At 36.5% G+C, this 25,186-nt stretch overlaps 1 protein-coding gene and 1 non-coding gene across 6 annotated transcripts in view; both read right to left on the reverse strand.

Moving 5' to 3' along the window:
• Nucleotides 1-694: 694 nt before the first annotated feature.
• Nucleotides 695-25,186, reverse strand: part of PPP2R3A (protein phosphatase 2 regulatory subunit B''alpha) — a 239,841-nt gene continuing 215,349 nt past the window's right edge. For all 5 annotated transcript variants that reach the window (XM_069564768.1, XM_069564765.1, XM_069564769.1 and 2 more), the window contains one exon: nt 695-3,284. In XM_069564768.1, the coding sequence (XP_069420869.1) occupies nt 3,158-3,284 (127 nt within the window). In that variant the 3' untranslated portion in view covers nt 695-3,157. The remainder of the gene's footprint in view (nt 3,285-25,186) is intronic.
• TRNAC-GCA (transfer RNA cysteine (anticodon GCA)) lies at nt 24,874-24,945 on the reverse strand. Its single transcript has one exon. It is a non-coding gene; the product is annotated as a tRNA-Cys (tRNA).

The raw sequence follows: 25,186 nt of genomic DNA on the forward strand, positions 1-25,186 counted from the left end.
CTTCAATAGGATTTAAAACCATCAAAACAGTAACAGCATTTAATATGACTCATCTTCATTTTTTTTTTTTTATTTCCTTGTAATTACCATAAGTGATCCAATAATCTTTCACCCTTAGGCAGCAGAAGTTTTACAGCTGACAGTTACAGAACTAATCTTTTTGATTAGTTTCCATAGGTCTACACCTTTAAACAGAGATGCAGTACAGTTTTAGGATACAGAATTTCTTCACTGTGTTCTTAGTTTTCTCAAAACAATTTGATGGTGACTAAAGCAAAGTAAAAGTTTCATAACATGAAAAATAAAATTTTCCCTGTATTATAGGCAAAAAATATATAATGTTTTAGAAAATACTAAGTTCACAGTTTAGAATTGGAATCTAAAGTGTGGATGGTATTTTTTTTCTCCCTCTTTGTTAAAAAAAATTCAGGTATCCAAATAACAATTACTCATTCTTTAAACAATATATAAGGCTAAGTTCTCCTTTGATCTTGTGAACTTCTCATTCCCAAACCCAAATTCCCATCCCCAGAGGAAATGACTTCTTAGTATGAGGTGTTATCTTTCCGTATCTTTCTTTATAAAGTTTTCCCAGAGGTTCAAAGAGTTACTTTCTTTGAAACTCAAGCTTGTTTATAATGCTGCTCTTTTCAAACATAAAAATGAGTTGCAAGTGTCATTAAAACCAAAAGTGTGTATTTGACAACTTTATTTAGTTTTGCAAAAAGGGAAAAACTTTAAATCATGCAGGCTTCTCCACCCAAACACACCATAACATTTCCAAAGTTGAGCAAATGACTTCTCTCATTTGATCAGTCTAAAGTTTTAGAAACACTTTGAACAGTACACAATGACATAGATAAGATGCAGGGAAAATACACATAATTTCATTAGTTTGATTACCGTGGCAGTTAATGTTAAGCTCTGAAACACATATCTCATTGACTAGCTTTAAGGTCATACCTTCAATTTAACTTTTATCAAGGAATCTTGGATATTGTAACAACTTGAAATTTCCAGTTGGGCAATAATGATTATATTCTGCATGATCTTTACCAGAAAGTAAAATATATTCTATTTTAGTTCCTCAGAATTCACATTTCTTATATTCAATACTAAGGGGATTACAGTGAAACACATTCTTGTTTCTGAAAATGTGTTACTTTGGATGACCTAAATTAAAAGCGCTTAAGTGGAATGATACTGGTAGCTATACTTTTATAATAATTACAGGCTTTTGAAACCAAATATTGACCAAAATGAAACCAAGATGACTTCAGTAAGGAGAAACAAGGTAAAGTACAGCCATGTAGTTAACAAAACAATCAAATGTGTGTTGAAAAACTGAATTTTTGCTGAGCCTTAGAAATAGTTTAGATCATTATGGCTAATAAAACCTATAAACCATATCTGACTTCTAAAAACATTTACCATTTGAGTATTTTTATCTGAAAAAAACTTGTTTCCTTGTAAAGGCTGGATGGGGTAGATGGTAAATTTTATGTACTACAAAAATACTTTTAATCCTAGTTTCCAATGTGTTTAGATTATTGCATGTAGTATTTCCTAAACATTTAGTCACTTTTAAGGTTTTATTTCTTTGTGAGCTATTAGAAACTAAGTTTTTTCTATAATAGTTAAATTGAACTTCAGTTCTGATCATGAAGGTAAAATAACAGGAAACTGGGAGGATACTGACAAAAGGATTGCTAAATCTATTAATAACTCTACTAGTTGATGGTGCATTTCCTAGATTCTCCTTTTCTCCACTTTTTGCCAATGTTTGATTATTTCAAAAGTTTGGCCTTCATACCAGCAAGGGAACCAATGTGGGGTGGAAAGGGAGCTATTCTGATATTTAGGACTTGTGGTTAAAAAATCCAGGGAAAAACTTTAATGACTTTATACAGAGGTGGATATTAAAAAGTTTCTGGGAGGTTTCTTTTATACTAGCAGATATTTCCATCTTTTTAATAGTTTATTTTCAATTTGTCTTCAACAATATTGTGAGATTTGACTGCCTTGTGGTTTGCTGAAAAGTACAGTATTCTGTAATAACCATGTCTATAGTAAACATGAAGTTGCTTTCTTTTATGGGTAGCATCTCTGTTTTCTCCCATTTTTGTGATAAATACTGAAGTGGATGCAGTATTTTGAATAAGTTATTTTTCAACATGAAGGACTAATGTTGAGATTGAGGCCTTTACTGTTAGCCTAGTCTAATATTCAGTGATGAATATGTCTAGTAAGAATTTTCATATATAATTATTTAAGCCTTCAAGTAGGCTTTCTGATATGAAGTACAGATGGGACACTAATTTTTAGATTAATAAATCACTTAATAATTTGCTACAAATGTTAGATGAGTTAAAAGGAAACTTTTTCCTCCCAATTAGGAGTCATATTCTGTACTTGTCCTCAGTTAAGTTTTTCTTCAGGTTTTATATAAGGTCCACAGTCAGGATGGGGGAAGGGTTTAGAGCTTGCTAGCAAGGTTGGAAGGCCCAGTGGTTACAATACCTGAGGATGTAAAGTGACTAGCAGTTTGGCAGGTCATTGTGAAATTACATTAAGTTCAAGATCTTTGAACTCCAGTACACACAATTAAAAGAAGTCTCTGAGATGTTTTGGCAGTGCTTTTATTACCAGGGCTAATTCAGTTCTGGAGGCCCTGACTGCTTTTTCAAGTTCCAGAATTTCTTGACTCAAGTTTTCTGCAAGTGAAGGTTTCTTCTGGGCTCCATAGGAGCCCTGATGGGCCTCAGGGATACTGGACAACAGAGGCAACTTCTGCTTTTGTGCAGAGAGCCGTGCTTGGCACTGTCCCCAAGAGATCCTTGGTACATTCAGGGTGAAGAGTGCTGATTTACAGATGTTGGAAGGTGATGTATATATCATTTTACAGATGTTGGAAGGTGATGTATATATCATTTGCTTCTGAGGAAAAGCTCTGTAGGAGGTTTGAGGCAAACTGGAGGAGTCTCCCAAATTCGGTATGTGTATCCAGAGCTATTGCTCAAAAACGTTAAAAAGTTCCTAGTGCAGATACACACTTGCAGAAATCAAAGCTTTTAAAATGCAATATGCAAACTAGAGCATCTCTTCACAAAAAAAATTTTTTTTGAAAAACATCTCCCTTTCATGTAGACACTGGCAACTATTCTTCATCCACTGACTGAAGCTTTCCACATTTCTCTGAAAGGCTTGAGGTCACTATTTTATTGCCTTTGTTTACAATTTCAGAGGGAGAGGGAGGCTCTTCTGTTTCATAATCTTCAAAGGAGCTGAAAGAACAAAAATGAGTTACTGATTTTTTAAAAGTTTTAATGTTTGGGTAGAAGTCAGTATAGCAAACTACACTGAAGATCAGCTAGCAAAAGTACCTGGAGTTGCTAAATGGCAGCTATAAACTGAAACACTCTGGAAGAAACTGTGTCCCTGTTCCTTCAAGCTCAAGTTTATGTTAGAATATGTTGAAATGTGCTGAATCAAGCTTTCCCTAGAGGTTTTCATGGGAATGAAAGCATTATGGATTGAGGGTATGAGGTCTGGAAAGTATGAGCTTTTACATGAATGCTTTCACTGAAATGGCTTTGATGCAGAGTGGGGAACTTTCTCAACTCTAATTGCTTTATAGCTTCCATGGCTTCTAAGAAATCTGTGTACATAGAGCTGATTAAAGCTTACTCCCGGATTTCGTTTCATTCTTTTGCAGAATTCCACAGCATTTTCCCTCTGTTCACTGCTCTTTAGAGTTCTATATCCTCCAGACTAACCATCCTGGCTACTCCAGGCATGGATGACAAAATATTTTATCTCCTGGGAATGATGGGTGCTTCACCTGTGCAGAAATTTCTGGATATATAATTGTTTTGTCAAAAAGGTACCAATACAAAAAAAAAAAAAAGTACCAATACTAGCTTATGACCAAAAAAAAAAAAAAAAAACCTAGGTTAGGACTACCCAGTAGGTGGCACTTAGTCATTGAGGGTAGAGAAGGTTACATTTTTGTTAAAAGCATATCTGATGTTTGGAAAACTTTGCTCTGAGTACCCGTTGGTGATCCTGTCAGAAATCATTTACAACTGTCATTTTGCAAAAACTGTCCATACTTAACTTCTGTTTTCACTCAGCCATCTCCTAGAGGCTGCATTATATGATGAATAAGGAGGCAATAAGAGTAATTTTGCTTTAATGGAATTGAAGCAGGGTTGATGGAAGATCCTTCATTTCTGGGGGGAAACACTCAAGAGTTAATTCTACACATGCATCTACTTATTTCCCATCAGACTGAAAGACATTTTCTTCCTCTTTGTGATCTAATTTGCTGTTTGTGAGTGCTCTCTCAATGCAGATCTGTGAATGAATTAGAGTTAAGTCTGAGCTGAGACTATTCAATAGTCAATAAATATTTGAGCTTCTGTTGCTAAGCATGAGCCAAATGCTAGGTATACAATGGTGAAAGAGACTGACCAGCCCCTTCCTCATAGAGCTTACAGCCTAATGGAGACCATCTGGAATAGTGGTTAAGTGGTTTAGCTTTAGAGCATGGACTTTGGAGTCAGACTCCAAAGTTGAGTTCTAATCTTAGTTTGGTCACTTAATGCTACTTTGGCCATGTAACTTAACCCCTCTGCTATCAGCTTCCTCAACTAATAGTTCCTATCCCATTATACATGGGCCTTCCTCAAGCTCAGTTTGTAAAGAATCTGCCTGCAATGCAGGAGACCCCGGTTCGATTCCTGTGTTGGGGAGATCTGCTGGAGAAAGGATAGACTGCCCACTGCAGTATTCTTGGGCTTCCCTTGTGGCTTAGCTGGTAAAGAATCAGCCTGCAATGTGGGAGACCTGGGTTTGATCCCTGGATTGGGAACATCCCCTGGAGAAAGGCATGGCAAGCCACTCCAGTATTCTGGCCTGGAGAATTTCATGGACTGAATAGTCATGGGGTCGCAAGGAGTCAGACATGGCTGAGTGACTTCACTTCACTTCACCCCATAATAAGGGTTGAATAGAGATCAGGTGAGAGAGAAAATACCACATTCTAATGGTGGAGAAGTACTGGGGCTTACTGAAGCAGAATGGTGATACCTAATCCTATACTAGGGGACAGGGTTTTGTGTAATTTTTTTTTTTTTTAACAAAAGAGTTATGTGTGTTTTCCCATTGTAGCCTCATGTAGAAATGGAATTTTTAACTGGATTTGGTTCAAGCTAGTAGCTAAATGTATTCCAATGCGTTGTGGGTTGGATGTAGTGGAATGTCACCTGCATTTCTTTTGTACTTTCAAGGCACCAAGAACAGTATTAACTGGGCAGGTCCCATTGGCATCTAGTGGATAGAGACCAGGGATGTTGGTAAACATCCTACAACAGAATCACCCAGCTTAAAATATCAGTGCTGTTGAGAAATCCTGCTCTAACTTGCCCTTGTAGTGTCAGTGCATCCCAGGGTTCTGGACTGAGCTCTTCTCACTTTGTATTTCCCTGAGCAATCAGTCTGTCTTATGGCTTTATCTACACTTGTGGTTTCTAAATGAACACGTCCAGCCTCAGCCTCTTTCTAAGCCGAAGACTGCCATGTATCCTCCTGTCTAGTATGTGGCTCTTCCCATGTGGTAGTGTATACAAACCGGGACTCATCCTATCTACAACCCTGGTTCTCCCTATTGTAGGAAACAGTACCATGATCTACCTACTCAAAGCCATAAATCTCATTACTTCAAGCTCCTCTTCCCTCCCCTCTTCAAATCCAGCGACTCTCCTATGACTTCCAATAATACCACATGGATACAGTCTTGGTTTGTCCTCTGCATTGCCACTAATTGAGTAAAGGATGTTACACTTTCTTGCTTGGATTACTGCAATAGTTTTCTAACAATTGGTCTTCCTGTTTTTGCTCCTATCACTTACCCTTTGCTCTTGCCATACCAGACTGTTTACAGTGTCAGAATAGGTCTTGGGACCTAATGCCACAATAGATGTTTTTCAGGGGCCTGCAGTGCTCTTCCTCCTTGGTTAACTTGTGCTCATATTTTAATCAGATATCATTTAAAAGGTTCTTGATTTCCAGTGCCTGAGCTTCCACCATCTCTTAGATGTCTGTAATGGCTTTCTTATTTGTCTCCTTGCCTCTGTTCTTGCACCTCCCCAACCTAGAAGAGTACCTTGCTTAACTTTTTTTCAATAGCTCCCCCAGGCCCTGCATGATCTGACCTTTGCTAATCTTTCCAGCTATGATTCCCTCTGTTTCTTACTATACTTCAGCTATAGTGGCTTTTTAAAATGTCCTCAGCACCATTTCCTGCCTCAGAGCCACTGCACACATTTACCCCTCTGCCTAGAATATTTCTCCTCCCTGCTTTTTGCATAACTTTGCTTCTCAATTTTTAGGTTCTCATCACCTTAGAAAATTCTTCCCTCAGCTCCCTAAGTTGCAAGCCTCTCTCTATTACTGGTCTACCCTATTTATTTTTCATAATTATATAATTAAATGTGTCATGCCCACTCAAATGTGAAATGTCCATTTAGTAACACACTAATTTCCTTGGGTTATAGTATAGTGACTGACACTAGCTGCTTAAAATGTGCTGTTGAATGAAAAATAATGTCTTAGTGCCCTTTAAAATAATGTGTTGCGTTGTTGAGGAAGGCTGGAGTTAGTAAAATGGTGAGGGTTCAGAAGTCATCTTGAAGTCACCAAAGTCTTTATCTTGCTCTCCAGGAATTCTGAGGGAGAATGTTTACTGATTGTCTTCTAAATGACCACTTCCAGGCTTACTTGCAGGTCACTGGAATTCCTCTGGGCTCAAATGAAATTATTTTATGATGTATTCCCTGTTCATTTAATTGGCCCTTTTAAATTGAGTAGAGGGGTCCGAGGATTAAAGAACTCATAGGGTTCACAAACAGTTCACAAAGAAACCCTAGGTATCAAATTGAGCACAGATTCTTTAATTGAGTAGTAACAGTATTAGCATAAGGGAAAATAATGGTTCATGTATTTTTTTTTAACTTTATTTTGTATTGGGGTGTAGCCGATTATTGATGCTTTTGAATTGTGTTGGAGAAGACTTTTGAGTCCCTTGGACTGCAAGGAGATCAAACCAGTCAATCCTAAAGGAAATCAGTCCTGAATATCCACTGGAAGAACTGATGCTGAAACTGAAACTCCAATACTTTGGCCACCTGATGCGAAGAACTGACTCATTTGAAAAGACCCTGACGCTGGGAAAGATTGAAGGCGGGAGGAGAAGGGGATGACAGAGGATACGATGGTTGGATGGCATCACTGACTCGATGGACATGAGTTTGAGTAAGCTCCAGGAATTGGTGATGGATAGGGAAGCCTGGTGTGCTGCAGTCCATGGGGTCTCAAAGAGTCACACATGACAGAGAAACTGAACTGATAGCTGATTAACAATGTTGTGACAGTTTCAGGTAAACCACAGGAGGAACTCAGCTATACATATGTGTGTATCTATTCTACCCCCAAACCCCCTCATCCATGGTGCCACATAACACTGAGCAGACATCTGTGTACAACAGGCCCTTTTTGGTTATACATTTTAAACATTGTGTTTACAGGTTCATGTATTTTTGCTAGCAGTATGGTAGCCTTTAGAAACCCGTGTCCTTACATTTCCCCGTTTAGAAACTTGTGTCCCTAAGTAAGTTTCCCATTTCAGATGAGCAATTTCTGGGCAAATGTATTAAGGCTAGTTCTGCAGATTCCTGGGACGGAAGTATAATAAGCTGGAATGAACAGAAATAATGACTGGCACATATGTGGTCTGACAAAGGATTTGTATGCAATTTTAGGATGTTGTCTGGGAGTTATGGTTTGATTCCAGTTTGGGGATTCTGACTTTATAGGGGCAAAGGGATAGAATATTCAATTCAGGGCTTGTCTGAGGAAATCTAAGATACATGGTAGCTATAAGCATAGAATAAAATGTTAACTCTTTGTCAGGTATTTATATCAATACTATGTGGCAGGTGTTTATAGTCCTCTTAATTTGAAGTCTATATTGCTGTAGAAATAGGAGTAGATGAATTTTACCCTTATACTTTTAAGAACAGATATCCTAAGATATCCCTGGTGGCTCAGACGGTATAGCATCTGCCTGCAGTGCGGGAGACCTGGGTTTGATACCTGGGTTGGGAAGATCCCCTGGAGAAGGGAACGGCTACCCACTCCAGTATTCTTGCCTGGAGAATCCCATGGACAGAGGAGCTTGATAGGCTATAGTCCATGGGGTCGCAAAGAGTCGGACACGACTGAGCGACTTCACTCACTCATCCTAAGCCATTTACATAAAATGAATTACTGGAAATACTTTAGAAGTTGGATATTTGGTTCAAAGAATTACCTTATTGACCCATTCAATCACTAGAAAATCTTTTGCTTCAAATTTGTTAAAATTTCCTAATACGTACCATTTACTTTTCTACCTTAGAAAGTTGATCCTATTAATTTTTTGATGGCTGAGGATCTCTTGCAGTTCCAGGTCATGAGCCATCAGTAATTCTTATTTTGGCTGTAGATATTATAAAAATTTTGGATTAAATATATTCTAATTTTGAACAAAGGAAGGGACAGAGTTCAATTCATTTTTATTACCAGCCACAGTGCCTAGCATAAATTATATACCAGTGCATATCTATTGAAATAAATTAAAATTTATTTAAAAATTCTCTGGTCTTCTGACTAACCTTCTACAGTGTTATTTTCCAGTGCTAATTGAACTAAATGTACATCTCATATAAATAGTAATTCAATATATGTTTATATTTAACATAAAGGAGAAATTTACCTTTAGAAATATCCAGTGGAAAATAATTCTAAATTATCTAAATGTCTGAAGGTAGGCAATATGGATGTGTTCTTGCTTGAGAGAATACTCTGAAGCATTAAAAGTCATGTTTTTGAACACACTGGTAACATTAAGCATCAAAAAGAAGTACACCAAAGTATACATAATGGTTATCTCTGGATGACTGAACTGAGGATGATTTTAATCTTTTTATATTTTCCAGTTTTTCTTCAGCAAAGCCTGTCTTTCTCTACTAATCAGATAAAGACTCAGAAAATTGTGTTTAATCTAGGTTAATCATATGTAAAGCTGTTAGTGAAATACCAGAATATCCTGTAAGAATGTATTTTTAAGATAATGTAAAAGACTCAACTAAAAATCTGAAGTAATCAAGTTTTTGTCAGATTGGTAGAGAAGTTTGTTGCTAATTATTACAGGCTCCAGTTTCTCAAGATAGCAACATGGAGGACCCTTTAGCCTACTTTTCACAATTCTGGTGGCATTTTAAACTTTATTGCAAAAACCGTAAGAAAGTTAATTATAAATTAATTCAGTGTCATAACTTGTTATCTTCATGTATGTGACATGTTTAGTTGACCAGAGGTATGTAACTGTTACCCTGTTTCTGGCTTCCCCTATGGCCTTGGCTGAATTTATACAAATGCTACTGTATGCTGTTATGCTGTGTGCTAGATGGGGTAATTTACAGTGTTTGCAAATTCATACCTAAGGAGACCCTTGGCCCTCCTTCACCTCACTAAAATATGGGGTCATACTGCATTTCTCATTTTTTTCATTACTAGGTTGCTTACTGAAGGTATTACCCAAGCAACAGCCTTGAGTCAGGGGGTACAGGCACTTGGCCCAGAGGTGGCCTGTGATGTGAAATGGTAAAGCAGATAGAGAATTTCAAGTTGTTCCTGGAAGGTCAAGTTGTCTAGGCTTCTGCAGTTACCTTGTAGTGAAGGTGGCTGCCAGATTAGTGCTACCTTCTGTGCCACTCAGTAAACATTTGCTGAGGCTCGCCTACTTCCCAAAGAGTTTGCCCAGTGCTGGGGCTACAGGATGAATGAAACAGGTGCTCTGCCTTAAAGGAGCCTGTCTTCCAGTGGAAACACAAACAGGTCCATTTCCCCCAGCATTCATATGCCAGATACTGTTAGAAATCTCTAATTCTCATGCAACAGATGTTTACTGTGTGTCAGCTGTGTGCCATGTTCTGGGAATGAAGGGGAAAGAGGCAGACAGTGGAATGCTAGTGTACTGCTGCTGCCAAGCTGCTTCAGTCGTGTCCGACTCAGTGTGACCCCACAGACGGGGGCCCACCAGGCTGCCCCGTCCCTGGGATTCTCCAGGCAAGAACACTGGAGTGGGTTGCCACTTCCTTCTCCATGCTAATGTACTACCTGACTAAATTCTAGTTCAGAGAGGTTATGTAATGTGGCCACAATCACAGAAGTGGTAATAATAATTATTGTTTAGTCGCTCAGTCGTGTTGGACTCTTTTAAGACCCCATGGACTGTAGCCTGCCAGGCTCCTATGTCCATGGGGTTTTCCAGGCAAAAATACTGGAGTGGTTGCCATTTCCTTCTCCAGGGGATCTTCCCCACCCAGGGATGGAACCCGTGTCTCCTGCACTGCAGACATTCTTTACTGTGGAACCACTGGTGAAATCATGGTACTAATAATAGCCATTGTTTATTGATTACACGTTTCCCCAGTGGTTAAGAATCTGCCTGCAATGCTGGAGACTTGCAGGAGATGTTGATTTGATCCCTGGGAGTAGAAGATACCCTGAGAAATCCAATAGACAGAGGAGCCTGGTGAGCTACTGTCCATGGGGTCGCAAACAAGAGGGACATAACTGAGAGACTAAATAACAACAACAACAAAATTGATTACATAGGCACTGTGCCTAAGAACATAATATATTATGTATGTTGTCTTACTTAAAACAGTCTGGTGTGGCAGGTGGTATCCTCATTGTATAGGGAATGCTGAGGCTTAGATGACTAGTAAAGTGACAGCAAGGATTTGAACTTAACTAAATTTGTCTAACTCCAAATTCTGTGGTTTTAAGCATGATGTTATATTGTATAATATCTCTTCCTCTTCAGGGAGTAGTAGTAATAGCTACTCTTTGTCAGGTATTTATATCAATACTATGTGGCAGGTGTTTATAGAAATAAATTATCTTTGATTCTCACAATCACCTTGGAAGGTAGTTGAAACTGAGCCGCAGGGAGTCAGATAACCTGCCCAGCTGGTGAGTAAGAAGGCAGAATCAGATCTGTCTGGCTCTTTCCACGGTACTACCATTCTTCCTCCCTTTCTAATAGTTGATTCTGGTAATTTCTGTTTGACGAACTCACCCTGACTTACTTGTAATTCCTTTTGAGATGAAGCCCAACATACCCTTGGAATTCTGGATCTGGCCTTGCTTTTGAACTATGTCAGTCAGTTATTAACAACTGTAAACAGGTCTTGTGGTGCCATTCCAGTGCTCGCTCTACAGGCTGCGGCGATTAAGGCTTCTCTCCCCCTGAGACCTCATCACCCACATGGGCTCTGTGCAGGCCTTATCTTATCTCCCATAACATGAGAAGGGGGGTGTCTAGCAGAAGCCTCTCACATGCACCGGTCGAATTTCACTACAGCTGGTCTCTGCATCTCCTCTCGTGACCCCTCCTCACCTGTGTTTCTGTCTGCATCCCTTTTTCTCCTCTGTCTCCCCTCCACGCATACATTGGGACCTTCTTTGAGCACTCCACAGCTCAAAAAATTTTTTACTTGACACATAATAATTCTCTTGAGCTGCCATCATTTTCTTGTCTCTTTAGACTAATAAACTTCTAAGTGTTTAGATCTGCTATCTCTCTTCTTCCTCTAAAGCAGGTTACAAAACAGTACGTTATATCAAATTCCATTTTTGTAAAATTACTTATCTATTAATATTTGCAAAGAAGTATCTAGAAGCATACTCCTAAATGATGTCAGGCTATCTCTGGGTGGTCAATTTTAGGTGAAGATTTTTATCTTTATTTCTACTCTTCTGTAGTCAATACATATTACCTACATAAGCAGATAAAGGAGAAAAATACTTTTCCTATTTATTAAAATAGTACATGTTCATTATATAAACATTATAAATTATAAAACAATAAAAAGCCAAATTACTTGCAATTCTACAGCTCAGAGTTAATCACTGTTAATATTTTGGAGTCTTACCATTTAGCTCATGTATATATAGATATACATTTGTAATACTGGGATTACATCACAATTTTGTAAACTTGATTTCTCCGTGTTAGGTTTTTGTGCAACATGTAGTTTAATGTCTGTGTAATATGACATAGATATTAATACCATGACTTATTTAACTATTATTGTACATTTGTGTTGTTTGGAATTTTTTAATTTTATAATCTAGTTAGAAGAGTTCTATCTAAACTTCTGATTATTTACAGTAGATACCCAGGATTGGGAGTTACAGGGTATGAATTCAGGCTTTTGCAGCGTACTGTCAGATTGATTTCCAGGGAGGTTGGGCCAATTTGCTTCCACCAGCAATATCTGTTAACTACAGTGTGCTGCCTCTGTGAGAGAGCAGTAACGACACTCTCATTGCATCTGCCTGTTTCTCCTGCTAAGGCAGGGGTCCTGCGTTCATCAATATCCAATAATGCTTAGTGTATAGAAGGGATGCATACATTTATTGAATTAATATTGTCTTTTAGAAAATTCTTGCCTGTTAATCTCAACTTTTTTCGGTGCTTGCTTTTTACACAGATTTTCAGTTTAATTTACATATCACAGAATTCACTCAATCTTAAGTGGAACTCACTGCAGTATTCTTGCCTGGAGAATCCCATGGGCAGAGAAGCCTGGCAGGCTACAGTCCATGGGGTCGCAAAAAGCTGGACACGACTACAGTGACTGAGGACACGCAGTAAATTTTTCCAATTGTGCAATCATTACCACAATTTAAATTTAGAATACTTTCATCTCTTCATCTGCCCCTCCTCTCCCTGTGCTTGTTTGTGTTCATTTTCTACTTTTTCCTGGAACCTAGGCAACCACTGATCTGTTTCATGGCTCTATAATTTCACCTTTTCTAGAAATTTCATATAATGGAATTATGTAGTCTTTGGTGTCTGGCTTCTTTCATGTAAAATGGTATTTTTTTGAATTCATCTCTGTTGCTGCATGTATTAATAGTTCTTTTGTTTACTGAGATATAACTGACAGAATAAATTGCTTATATGTAAAGTGTATGATTAATAAGTTCTGACTTTTATATACACCTATAAAACCTCATATCGAGATCATGAAAATATCCATCTCTCCCATGAAAGTTGCCTCCTGCCCCTTTATAATTACTTTTGCCTTACCAAGGTAACCACTGATTTGTCATTACAGATTAGAATGCATTTTCTAGAATTTTCCATAAATGGAATCATACAAGATTGGAATATATTATTGTCTAGCTTTTTCCACTTCACTTGCAATTCATCCATGTTGTGTTAGTCAATAGTTCATTCTTTCTATTGCTGAAGAGCATTCCATTATATGGATATACTGTATTTTGCTTATTAATTTACCAGTTTAGTGGATATCTGGATTATTTTCAGTTTGGGGCTACTATGAATAGTGCGGCTATAAACATTCATGTAAAAGTCTTTGGGTGAACATTTTTCTTGGGTAGATTCCTAGGAGTGGAATTGATGATTCATATGACAAATGCTGGTTTAACTTTTTAAGAAATTGCCAAACATTTCCAAAGAAGCTACATAATTTTACTTATACATCAATCCAATAAATGAGGGTTCCAGCTTCTTCACATCATTGCCAACTGGTGGTTTCAGTTGTTCTAGTGGCTGTGTATGTATCTCATTGTGGTTTTAATTTACATTTTCCTAATGACTAGTGATATAGAGCATCTTTTCATGTATCTATTTGCTGTTGGAACCTCTAATTTAGTTATTGTTTAACCAAATTTTTGTCTATTTAAAAAATTAGGTTGCCTTTTTTATTAGTGAGTTGTAAGTTCTTTATATATTCTTGATGGAGTCCTTAACAGGATGTTTTGGAAATATTTCCCCTCAGTGTGTCTTTTTCATTTTCTTAATGGTGTCTTTGAAGAGTAATACTTTTTAATTTTGAAAGAAGTCCAATGTATCAATATTTTATTGCTCTTGCATAACTCAGGGTCACAAAGATTTTCTCCTTTTATTCTAAAAACTTTAGGATTTCAACTCTTCCATTTATTGAGATTATTATTATTCTTTTGGCTGCACTACGCAGCTCGAAGGATCTCAGTACTTTGACCAAGGATTGAACCTAGGCCATGGCAGTGAAAGCATCAAACCCTAACCATCAGACAGCCAGGGAACTTGAGATACTTATTTTTGTATATGGTGTGAGATGAGGAATGAGGTTTTCTTTTTCTTTTTTTTTTTGCAGAAGGGGTTTCAGGTTCATTTCTGAAAAGACTACCCTTTCTCTGGTTGAAAATTAATTGGTTGTATGTATGAGCATCTATTTCTAGAGTGTTTCATTGGTTGTGTAGACTTAACAATTCTGGGACTTCCCTCATGGCTTAGATGGTAAAAAAACTGCCTGCAATGCAGGAGACCAAGGTTAGATCCCTGGGTTGTGAAGATCCCCTGGAGAAGGGAATGGCTATAGACTCCAGTATTCTTGCCTGGAGAATTCCATAGAGGAGCCTGGTGGGCTACAGTCCGTGGAGGTTACAAAGAATTGAACGTGACTGAGTGACTAACACACACATACTTATCAATTCTACAGTGCTTTGATGGTTGTTTGTTTTCTAATAAGTTTTGAAATCAGGTAGCCGAAGTCCTTCAACTTTGTTCTTTTAAAAAAGTGTTTGGCTATTCTAGGTATTTTGCATTTCCATATAAATTTTAGGATCAGTTTGCCAGTTTTAACGAAAGCCTGTAGGGATTTTGATAGGGAGTGGGTTAAATCTTTAGATCAATTTGGGGAGAACTGACATTTTAAAAATACTGAGCTTTCTATTATTATAATATTATTTGGATCTTCCTTAATTTTTCTCAACACTACTTTGCAGTTTTCAGTGTGCAAGTGTGTTCTTTTGTTATATTTGTGTGTTCTTTTGTTACATTTATTATACATATATAAAAGTGTGTTCTTTTGTTATATTCCTAAGTATTTTTCTTTTTGATGCTGTTATGAATAATTATTTTTATTTGAATTTCTCTATTTGATTGTTCATTACTAGTACATGGAAATACAACTGACTTTTATATTCTGATTTTGTATTCTGAAGAAAAATCAAAGTGTTAGTTGCTCAGTCGAGTCCGACTCTTTGCGACCCCATGGACTGTAGCCCACCAGGCTCCTCTGTCCATGGCATTCTCCAGGCAAGAATACTGGGATTGGTTGCCATTCCCTTCTCAGGTTATCTTCCTGACCCAGGGATTGAACCCATGTCTCCCACATTTCAGGCAAATTCTTTACCATCTGAGCCACCAGGGAAGCTGAGACCTTGCTAACGAATTAATTAGTTCTGGTAGCTTTTATGCAGATTTCTTTATATTTTCTACTTAAAGTATATATAACCTAGGGATAGATTACTTCTTTCTTTCCAGTCTGAATACTTTTAATATTTTTTTCCTTGTCTTAATGCACAGGATAAGACCCTCAGTTTATTTACAATGTTTATTAGAAATGGAGGAACAGAAGCGTATTTGCCTTGCTCTGGATCTTAATGGGAAGGCATTCAGTTTTTCACCATAAGAATAATGTAAATAATGTAATTATAGATGTTTTCTATCAGGTTAAGAAAGTTCCTTTCTATCCTTACTTGGGTAAGAGAGATTTTGAATGGTTATTGGATTTTGTCAAATGGCTTTTTTGTGTCTATGGGAATGATCATGTGCTTTTTGTCCTGTGTTGTATTAATATGGTTTATTATATTAGTAGATTTTCAGATGTTAAGATGGCCTTCCATTCCTGGGGTAAACCTACTTATAGTGTATAACCTTTTTTATATGTTGCTGGATTTGATATTTTTAATATTTTGTAAAAAGTTTTATATTGATTTCATAAGGGACATTGGTATCTTTGTCTGGCTTTGGTATCAGGGTAATACCAGCTTTCTAAAATTAGTTTTGAAGTGTTCCTTCCTACTATTATTTTCTGAAAATATTAATGAAAGATTGGTATTATTTTTTTTCCCTTAAATATATGACAGAAATTGCCACTGGAACTATTTGGACCTAGACTTTTCTTTTGGGGAGAACTTAATAACTTATTTAGTGTCTTGATATGGCCTATCCTGATTTTCCATTTCTTCTTGAGCTGTGTTCTTTTTTTAAATAGATATAATTAAATTTGAGTTGATTTTGGTAATTTGAGTTTTTAATGATTTTGTCCCATGTCATTTAAGATGTGAAACTTACTGAGATAAAGCTGTTCATAATACTCCTTTCTGAGTATGTTCTATAGTATCTATAGTGATGTTTCCTCCTTTATCCTGACTTTAATTTATTCCTTTCTCTCTTTTTCTAAAGTTTTCTTTCTATTTTAAAATATTTTCAAAGAACCAACTTTTGATTTCATGAATTCTTTCATAGTATTTTCCTATTTTCTATTTCATGGATTTCTATTCTGATCTTTATTATATCCTTCTTCCTACTTATATTGGGTCTGGCTGGTTCTTACTTGCTAGCTTAAGATGGAAGCTTATCTTACAGATGTTACAACTTTCTGGGTCATAAATATTCCTCTAAGCACTGCTTTAATTGCACCCCACACATGGATTTTCATATCATCTTTTGTTCCCATTTGTTTCAAGACAACATCAAATTTCCCTGCAGTGTCTCCTTTGACCCATGTGTCTTTAGAAATGTGTTATTTAATCTCTAAATATTTTGGGGTTCCTAGATTTCCTTCTGTTATTAATCTGTAATTTTACCTTATTATGATCAGATTCCATACTTTATCTGAATTTACTGAATCTTTTTCATTCACCTAATATATGGTCTTTCCTGAAGAAGTTCCATGTGCATTTGAGAAAAATGTATATTCTGCTATTGTTTTGTAGAGTATATATGCTGGTTAGGTCAGATACAGTGACTGTGTTGTTCAAGTCTTCTGTGTCTTTAGTGACTGTCTGTACTAGCATCAACTACTGTAAGAGAAGAGTCGAAATCTTTAACTATTAATTGTTGAGTTGTTTGACAGTTTTTGTTTTATGTATTTTGAGGCTGTTGTTAGGTAAAAATAACATTTAACTACTACATTTTACCTGTTGGTGAAGTGGGAATATTCATTGTTATTTCCTGGTGAAATTTCTATCTTTTGATGTTTTAGAACTGGTTAATAGTCATGTTCTTAACTATTGATTTTGAAGATTCCAATAATGAAAGAATATTGATCATATGATTCAACCCTATGCCTTTTGATTGTGATACAGAATTTGTCACTTCTAAAATATACTCAGATCTATAAATAATTCCCTTCTAAATTTCTCCCATCATTTTTTTGCTTTTAAAGTCTTTATTTATCTGCAGGTATTAGCTTAATATGTACTTTTTTCAGTCTGCAGAGAGTCAACATTTTACTGACTAGATTTCTTGATACAGTATCATATACTATATTGGTTTGCATAAATCTTCAGTTTTGGCATGGATCCTATAAGGAGTTCAATTACTATAGCTTTGGATTATGCATCCCCTGTGCCCTACCATACCTTTGATTGTTTTCAGAACTCACTTCAGTTCTTTAGTATTTATTGTTCAATATGAGTTTCAGAATTAGTTGATCAAGTTCTATAACATATCTGGGGGGATTATATATAATTTTAACATGGAGAATGATCTTTGTAATTTTTAGTGAAATTTTATATTTTCATCATATATATTTTAATTTTTTTGTTGCTATCACAAATAGGATTTTCTCCCTTTTATATTTTTAGCTAGTTATTTCTGGGGTATGGGATTAATACTCTTTACCCATTAAGGAGGTGTTCTTTTTAAGTTTGGTTAGTTTCATTTTTTCCAAATTAGAAAATATATTTTATCACATGCCTTCAAAGAATCAGTCTATATTTTCTTTTCTTTCTCCTTTAGTCTGTTAATGACAGATTTTGTAAAGTTGAACCACTTGCAATCTTGGGATAAAATCAACTTACGATGTATTCTTTTATATATGTTGGTAGATTTGACAAGTTAATCTGTATTTCAGTTTTAATATCTGTAAAATAGGAGTAAAGCATCTACAAGATACGAGTTTTGTGATTAAAATGAATTAAAATATTCAGAATAGTGCTTGGCACAGTATGCTTTCTGGCTGTGTATGTATAAATTAATAGATTTATTTTTTGTTTGAAATACAGTTGTTTAACTTCTTTTCATGTACTTTATTTGGGTCTATTTTGTCATCCTTTTTCATGCCTATTGAGATGACAGCCTAATTTATTTCTTTCTACAGATTACAACTTTTCCCATGTTTATATCCCACATATTTTAATAAATATAATGCTTTTATTGCCTGGTTCTAAAAAAACCTGTAATTGGTTTTTTGATCTTCTCTGTAGCTTAACGGTTATTTTAAGATATATTTAATTTTTCAAAATGTTTTCTTTAACTTTCCAGATATGTGCGTTTTTGTTGTTGTTGCTAATTTCGTAAGTAACAAATGTGGCCTATATGTTAGTAGTTTTTAAAAATGTGATATCCTTCATGCCTTAATAAATAGGCACTGTATTGTGATGGTTCCATATTTGTTGGGTACCAAATCTATTTTTGAGTACCTCTATCATGGGGTTGCAAAGAGTCGGACACGACTGAGCGACCGAACTGAACTGAACTGATGAATGTTTACTAATTCTATATTATGAATTTTTTGTCCTATTTGATTTGTTGGGTTTTATATGACTATAGGATTGTCAATTTTTCTTTTGTATTTCTATCAGATTTGCTTTTTGTATCGCATAAAGTTGGTGACTTATTTTCACGGCCAACTGCTGAAATCCTGATGTTCCTTTTAAAGCTTTCAATTCTATTTGTCTCGTAAACATTACTATACCTGATTTCCTCTTATTTACTATTTATTTGACTGTTGCCTCTATGTTAGGTATTAATCTCAAGAATAGTGTACAGTTGGATTTTTAATCCCGTCTGAGTTTTTGTGATTCATACTGTATCTGGACTTATTTTGTCTATTTATTTTGTACTGTCTTTGTCTTTTTGTCTCCTTTTTACTGTAGTGAACATCTGCTATTGCTTTACTAGCACGGCGTTTCCTCTTTTTTGACCGTATGTTCAAATTTCCCAAATTTTCCTTGAGAAAACACGTGGTTTGGATGAACTTGAACTTCTGTCCAAGCTAATTTCTAGGTCTGACTCCTTCTAGAGCTGGTTCAAGGACTAGACCCCAAATAAGCCAGTCACAGCCAAACAAGTCCTGGGCTTTTGTAGAATCTGGTGGGAAAGGGACTTGCTCTTTTATTTTAATGTGAAGCTATCATTTTGCCACCACATACTAAAAACTTGCTGAAGAGTGAACGAATGAAAGAAAAGCATTACCTAAGAGATTAAAGAGATATAATCTAAGTCTCTGAAGTCAGTATTAGCCCTAGACTTTTCAGTTCTTTAAGCCCACAATTTTCTTTTTGCTAAGGCTTTGCTTTTTCTTTATGCCAATGTGAGTTAAAGTCATTTCTTACCAAAAGAATACTGGTTAAACACACTTGTCTTTTAGTAGACTGAGTTTTCTATATACATATTTTTTTTTTCTAGTTAATAGTCTACTGTCTTTTTCTGAAAATGATTGGAAAGTTTTCCATTTAATATTTACTTTTAGTGATTTTCCTTAAAAAATTTAACATTTTAACTCTAGTTATCATTAGAAAAATATAAATTTATCAGTGTCTGTATTCTCCACTTTAATAAAAGATTCACCCTGACCTTCTTTTACTATATGATAATGGTACCTATAATAAATACCCAATTCTAAGGATAAATTTTGCTAATTTTATTGTTTCTTATATCCCACTATTCCTCTAGGATATATTTACCTTGTTGCTGAAGAAAACCCTTTAATATTTCTTTCAAAGATTGTCTGTGGGTGGTAAACATTTTTGCATCTCTTGATGTCTAAATATGTCTTCATCTGTCCCTTACATTTAAATAGGAACAGAATTCAAGGTTCAAAGTTATTTTTTAAAAAATGCTGTTTCTTTTTGTGTTTATATTGTGGGTATTTTTTTTCCTCTCTCTAGTAGCTTTTCAGTTCTGTCTTTTTATGTTCTGAGATTTCACTCTAGTACAGGAATTGGGAAACTGCAATCTGTGGTCCAGCTCTGTCTCACCACCTGTTTTGGTGTAATAGCCCATGAATTGTTTTACCTTTTTAAATTAAAAAAAAAATCGAAGAATATTTTATGATGTTAAAATGATCGGAACTTAAGTATCTCAGTGTCTGTGAAAATTTTATTGGAACACAGCCACAGTCATTTGCTTACATATTAGGGCTACTTTCACGCCACAGTGGCAGAGCCAAGTAATTGTGACAGAGATTGCAAAGCCTAAAATATTTATTACCTGGCCAGAAAAAGTTAGCTGACTTCTGTTTCTGTTTATATTTTTATTTGTTTTAATAGCTAAAATTCTGGGAGTTATCTGGCTATTATTTCTACTGGTTTCTACAAGAATTTCTTACTTCCGTATTACAATCAATATTATAGATAAAAAATTTTCAGATGTGTCCATTCTGTTATCACATCACCCAATGACTGTGTTTTCTTTCATTTAAAATTTTATCTGTCTAAAAATAGACTTCTCTGGTGGTCTAGTAGTTGAGAGACTCTGCGCTTCCACTGCAGGGGGCATGAGTTTGATCCCTGGTTGGGGAACTAAGATCCTGCATGCCACACAGTGGAGCCAAAAAAAAACCAAATGGTAAAAATACCCATCTTGATGTCTTATTCTGATTGCTGTAGTGAGTCCAGGGTTAAAGTTCTTCATTTGCTGAGTATTTTATTGGTTGATATTTGTCTGCTTTACCGTGTACTGTTGCCCCTGCATGGGTTGCTCAGGAGAGAGCAGTGTGGACCTGCTGGTACTTTAAATGAGAATAGGGGGAAGGGTGGGCCATGCATATCTGAGGTTATTGATACTTCTCCTGGCAATCTTGATTCCAGCTTGTGCTTCATCCAGCCTGGGATTTTACATGATGTGCTCTGCATATAAGTTAAATAAACAGGGTGACAATATACAGCCTTGATGTACTTTTCAGATGTGTCCAGGAGAAATATCAATAACCTCAGATATGCAGATGACACCACCCTTATGGCAGAAAGCCAAGAGGAACTAAAGAGTCTCTTGATGAAAGTGAAAGAGGAGAGTGAAAAAGTTGGCTTAAAACTCAACATTCAAAAAATGAAGATCATGGCATCTGGTCCCATCACTTCATGGCAAATAGATGGGGAAACAGTGGAGACAGTGACAGACTTTTATTTTCTCGGGCTCCAAAATCTTTGCAGATGGTGACTGCAGCCATGAAATTAAAAGACGCTTGCTTCTTGGAAGAAAAGCTATGACCAACCTAGACAGCATAGTAAAAAGCAGAGACATTACTTTGCCAACAAAGGTGTGTACAGTCAAAGCTATGATTTTTCCAGTAGTCATGTATAGATGTGAGAGTTGGACCACAAAGAAAGCTGGGTACCAAAGAATTGATGCTTTTGAACTGTGGTATTGGAGAAGACTCTTGAGAGTCCCTTGGACTGAAAGGAGATCAAACCAGTCAACCCTAAAGGAAATCAGTTGTGAATATTCATTGGAAGGACCGATGCTGAAGCTGAAACTCCAATACTTTGGCCACCTGATGAGAAGAACTGACTCACTGAAAAAGACCCTGATGCTGGGAAAGATTGAAGGCAGGAGGAGAAGGGGATGATAGAGGATGAGATGGTTGGATGGCATCACCAACTCAATGGACATGAGTTTGAGCAAACTCCGGGAGTTCGTGATGGACAGGGAAGCCTTGCGTGCTGCAGTCCATGGGGTTGAGAAGAGTCGGACACGACTGAGTGGCTGAACTGAATGGGGCCATGCTGCTCCAAGATTTCCTTTTTACTGCTTTTGTCTTGCCCTTAGGAGTAGGATGGGATGTACAGGGTTCAACCTACCTGGATTGAACCTCCCTTTTGCTCTTGTTTTCAGTCATATTAAGGTATGGATCATTTTTAAGTACTGCTCCCTTATCTGTGGCAATTATCTTTCTCATCTTCTGGCAGAGAACCTAAGCTCTGGCTCCCTCTTCAGTCTGATTCCATATGCTGTCCTGTTAGTCCACTGAAAAGTTTCTCTTCTTACTTCAGAGGATGCTCTGTATTTCTTGTTTTTATATGGCATGAGATACTGAAAACTACAGGATGCTTTGTTTACCAGCTTGAAATGAGAAGCTACTCTATATTATTGTAATACTTTTGGGAAGTCTACTGAAGTTTTGTTTGTGGCCTAATATTTATTTTGTAAATAGTCTCTGGAAAATACACCACAAAAATATTTTCAGGGAATAATTTCCTATGGATGCAAATAACAGGTTTCAAGTTCTCCTTTTTTTTTCCTTTCGGAGTTTCTGCTTCAAAAATTTGATGTTATCAGGACAGCTTTTTGGGGGTGGTTGGTTATTTTTTTTGAAGCCTGTTTGGCTGCTATGGGCCTTAGCTGTGGCACGTGGGGTCTTCAGTTGCAAGATTGTTTCCATTTTCAGTTGTTGCACAGTGGTTCTTAGTTGCAGCATGCAGGATCTAGTTCCCAGACCAGGAATTGAACCCAGGCCGCTGGCACTGGGATTGTGGAGTGTTAACCACTGGACCACCAGGGAGGTCACTGTTTAGTCTTTTAAATTCAGCTTTTGTTACCATTCTATAATGGAATTGTTTTATTTTTATAAGTGAGTTTGTTTCACTTACATTCACTGATCAAACAGTATTTATTTTAGTTCTGTCATCTTTATGCTGCATGGTGTGTGTTTTTCTTTTTTGTGCACACATGTTTTCTGATTGAATTAGAATATTTAGAGTCTGGCTTTGGTTTTTCAAATGTTTACATTAATTAATAGTCTTAAACCTCAACTTGACTTACCCGCTTTGGAGGGGAGCCATTGAGGACCTGCTAATGAAACTTACACATGTTTCTTCCCCCTCTCTACATCCCACTTTGAGTTATATTATTTTTTCCAGAATGCTATGTTCTGATGCTATGCTTTATGTTTAAATGGACTGAACACTCACTGTTATTTCTTTTCCACCATGGCTGCTCCATTTCTGGGCTCCTTATTTTGGCTCATCTCTGTTTTATGATTATGCCCTTTTTAAACAAGAGCTCATGGGTACTTTATTCCTTTCAGTTTTTAGAAAATTCCCATTTGCGTTCTCATGCTTGAATGTCATCTTGGATTAGTATAAAACTTTAGGGTATAGAATTTCTTTCTCTGAGAGTTATAAATATTTCTTCATGATCTTTTCTGGTATTCATTTTTACTGTGGCAGTCTCTGAGGCAAGGTTGATATTTTTTCCCCTCTTACCTGGTGACTTACATTTTTAAAAAGCTGAAAAAGTCCCCCAAATAATCTTTGAATTCTGTTAACTTCACCACACATTTGTGGGGCAAGTCATTATCATATGGTGTGACTTCTGACCTTTCAGACTTCAGACTTCTTTTATTTCAAAAAAACTTATTATCTTTGAATTTTTTTTCTACTTCATTTGTTCTATTGTCTAGTATGTATGTTAGATCCCTTTTGTTTTCCTTACATATACCTAATTTTCTTTGATACTTTTATTTTGTTCTTTTCTGTTTTACTAGATCTTTAAAGGCCTTTTTTCATATTCCTATTTTTTCCTTGATGGCCAATAATTATACACCCACAAAATGATTTTTTAATGGTTAAATGGGATTGAACTATGTATATGTATGATAATTTTATTAATCTTATTATTTAGATTGTCTCTGGTTTTCACTATTATAAACATCTGCACATGTTCTTGATAGTAGTGATATTGCTCCATAAGATCAGTAAACTTACCCCAGTTCCTAACTAATGAAGCTCACTGACAAAGAATTAAATCATGCCTGTGAATAGAGCTGCTCCTTTGGGTTTTGATGCTGTTGTCATCTCCTGGTCCTTTTAGGCCTAGGGATGATGCGGCTCCCCACCATTGCTAATCCGGATATCTATGTCATTTCTTACTGGCTTCTCTAAAACCCTCCTATGTATTTGTAAGTTTGCTATCTGTTTGCTGTGTGTGTGTGTTTGTGTGTGCTCAGTTGTGTCAGAGTCTCTGCGATCCCATGGATTGTAGCCTGCCAAGCTCCTCTTCATAAGTTTCCAGGCAAGAATACTGGAGCGGGTTGCCATTTTCTACTCCAGGAGATCTTCCCGACCCAGGAATCAAACCCGCATCTCTTGTGTCTCCTGTACTGGCAGGCAGATTCTTCACCACTGTGCCACCTGGGAAGCCCTATCTGTTAGCTACACCTAGAAATTTATCCCACATATGTATAAAATGACATATATAAAAGATTATTCACTGCAACCTTATATCTCTTAATATTTCACTATTTTCACTATAATGTCTGTGAACAGAGGAATATAAGAGAATGGTGTAACTATACAGTGGAATATTATGCAGTTATAAAAAACTTAGCACATTCACTGAATATATTTATGGAATAATCTCCAATTTATTGATTTGTTTTTCCTCCAATCTTCAGTTCTTCTTTTATTAATTTTTTCATACACTCAGGGATCCCCAGATATTTATGTTGCCTCATTTATACCTCAATGATCATAAAATGCAAGTATTTAGTTCACCATGCTGTTCTCCCAAGCTTTGTTGTTACTGTTTTAAGATTTATTGAAGTGAAGTGAAGTGGCTCAGTCATGTCCGACTCTTTGCCACCCCGTGGACTGTAGCCTACCAGGCTCCTCCCTCCATGGGATTCTCCAGGCAAAGGTACTGGAGGGGGTTGCCATTTCCTTCTCCAAGGGATCTTCCCAACCCAGGAATCGAACCTGGGTCTCCTGCATTGCAGGCAGACACTTTAACCTCTGAGCCACCAGGGAAACTCCAGCAATTTATTGAAGTTTGATACAAAAAACTGGACACATTTAGTGAATATATCTTGATGATTTGTGAATATGCATGTATCTGTCATATCATCACTGCAGTCAAGGCACTAAATATATCCATTACTTCCAGACATTTCCCAGTGTTCCTTTTTTATCTTTTGTAGGAACACTTAACATAAGATCTATCTTCTTAATATATTTTAAACCACATAATACCATATTTTAACTATAGATA

This window comes from Ovis canadensis, chromosome 1, assembly GCF_042477335.2.
Source record: "Ovis canadensis isolate MfBH-ARS-UI-01 breed Bighorn chromosome 1, ARS-UI_OviCan_v2, whole genome shotgun sequence".
Taxonomy (NCBI): Eukaryota; Metazoa; Chordata; class Mammalia; order Artiodactyla; family Bovidae; genus Ovis; species Ovis canadensis.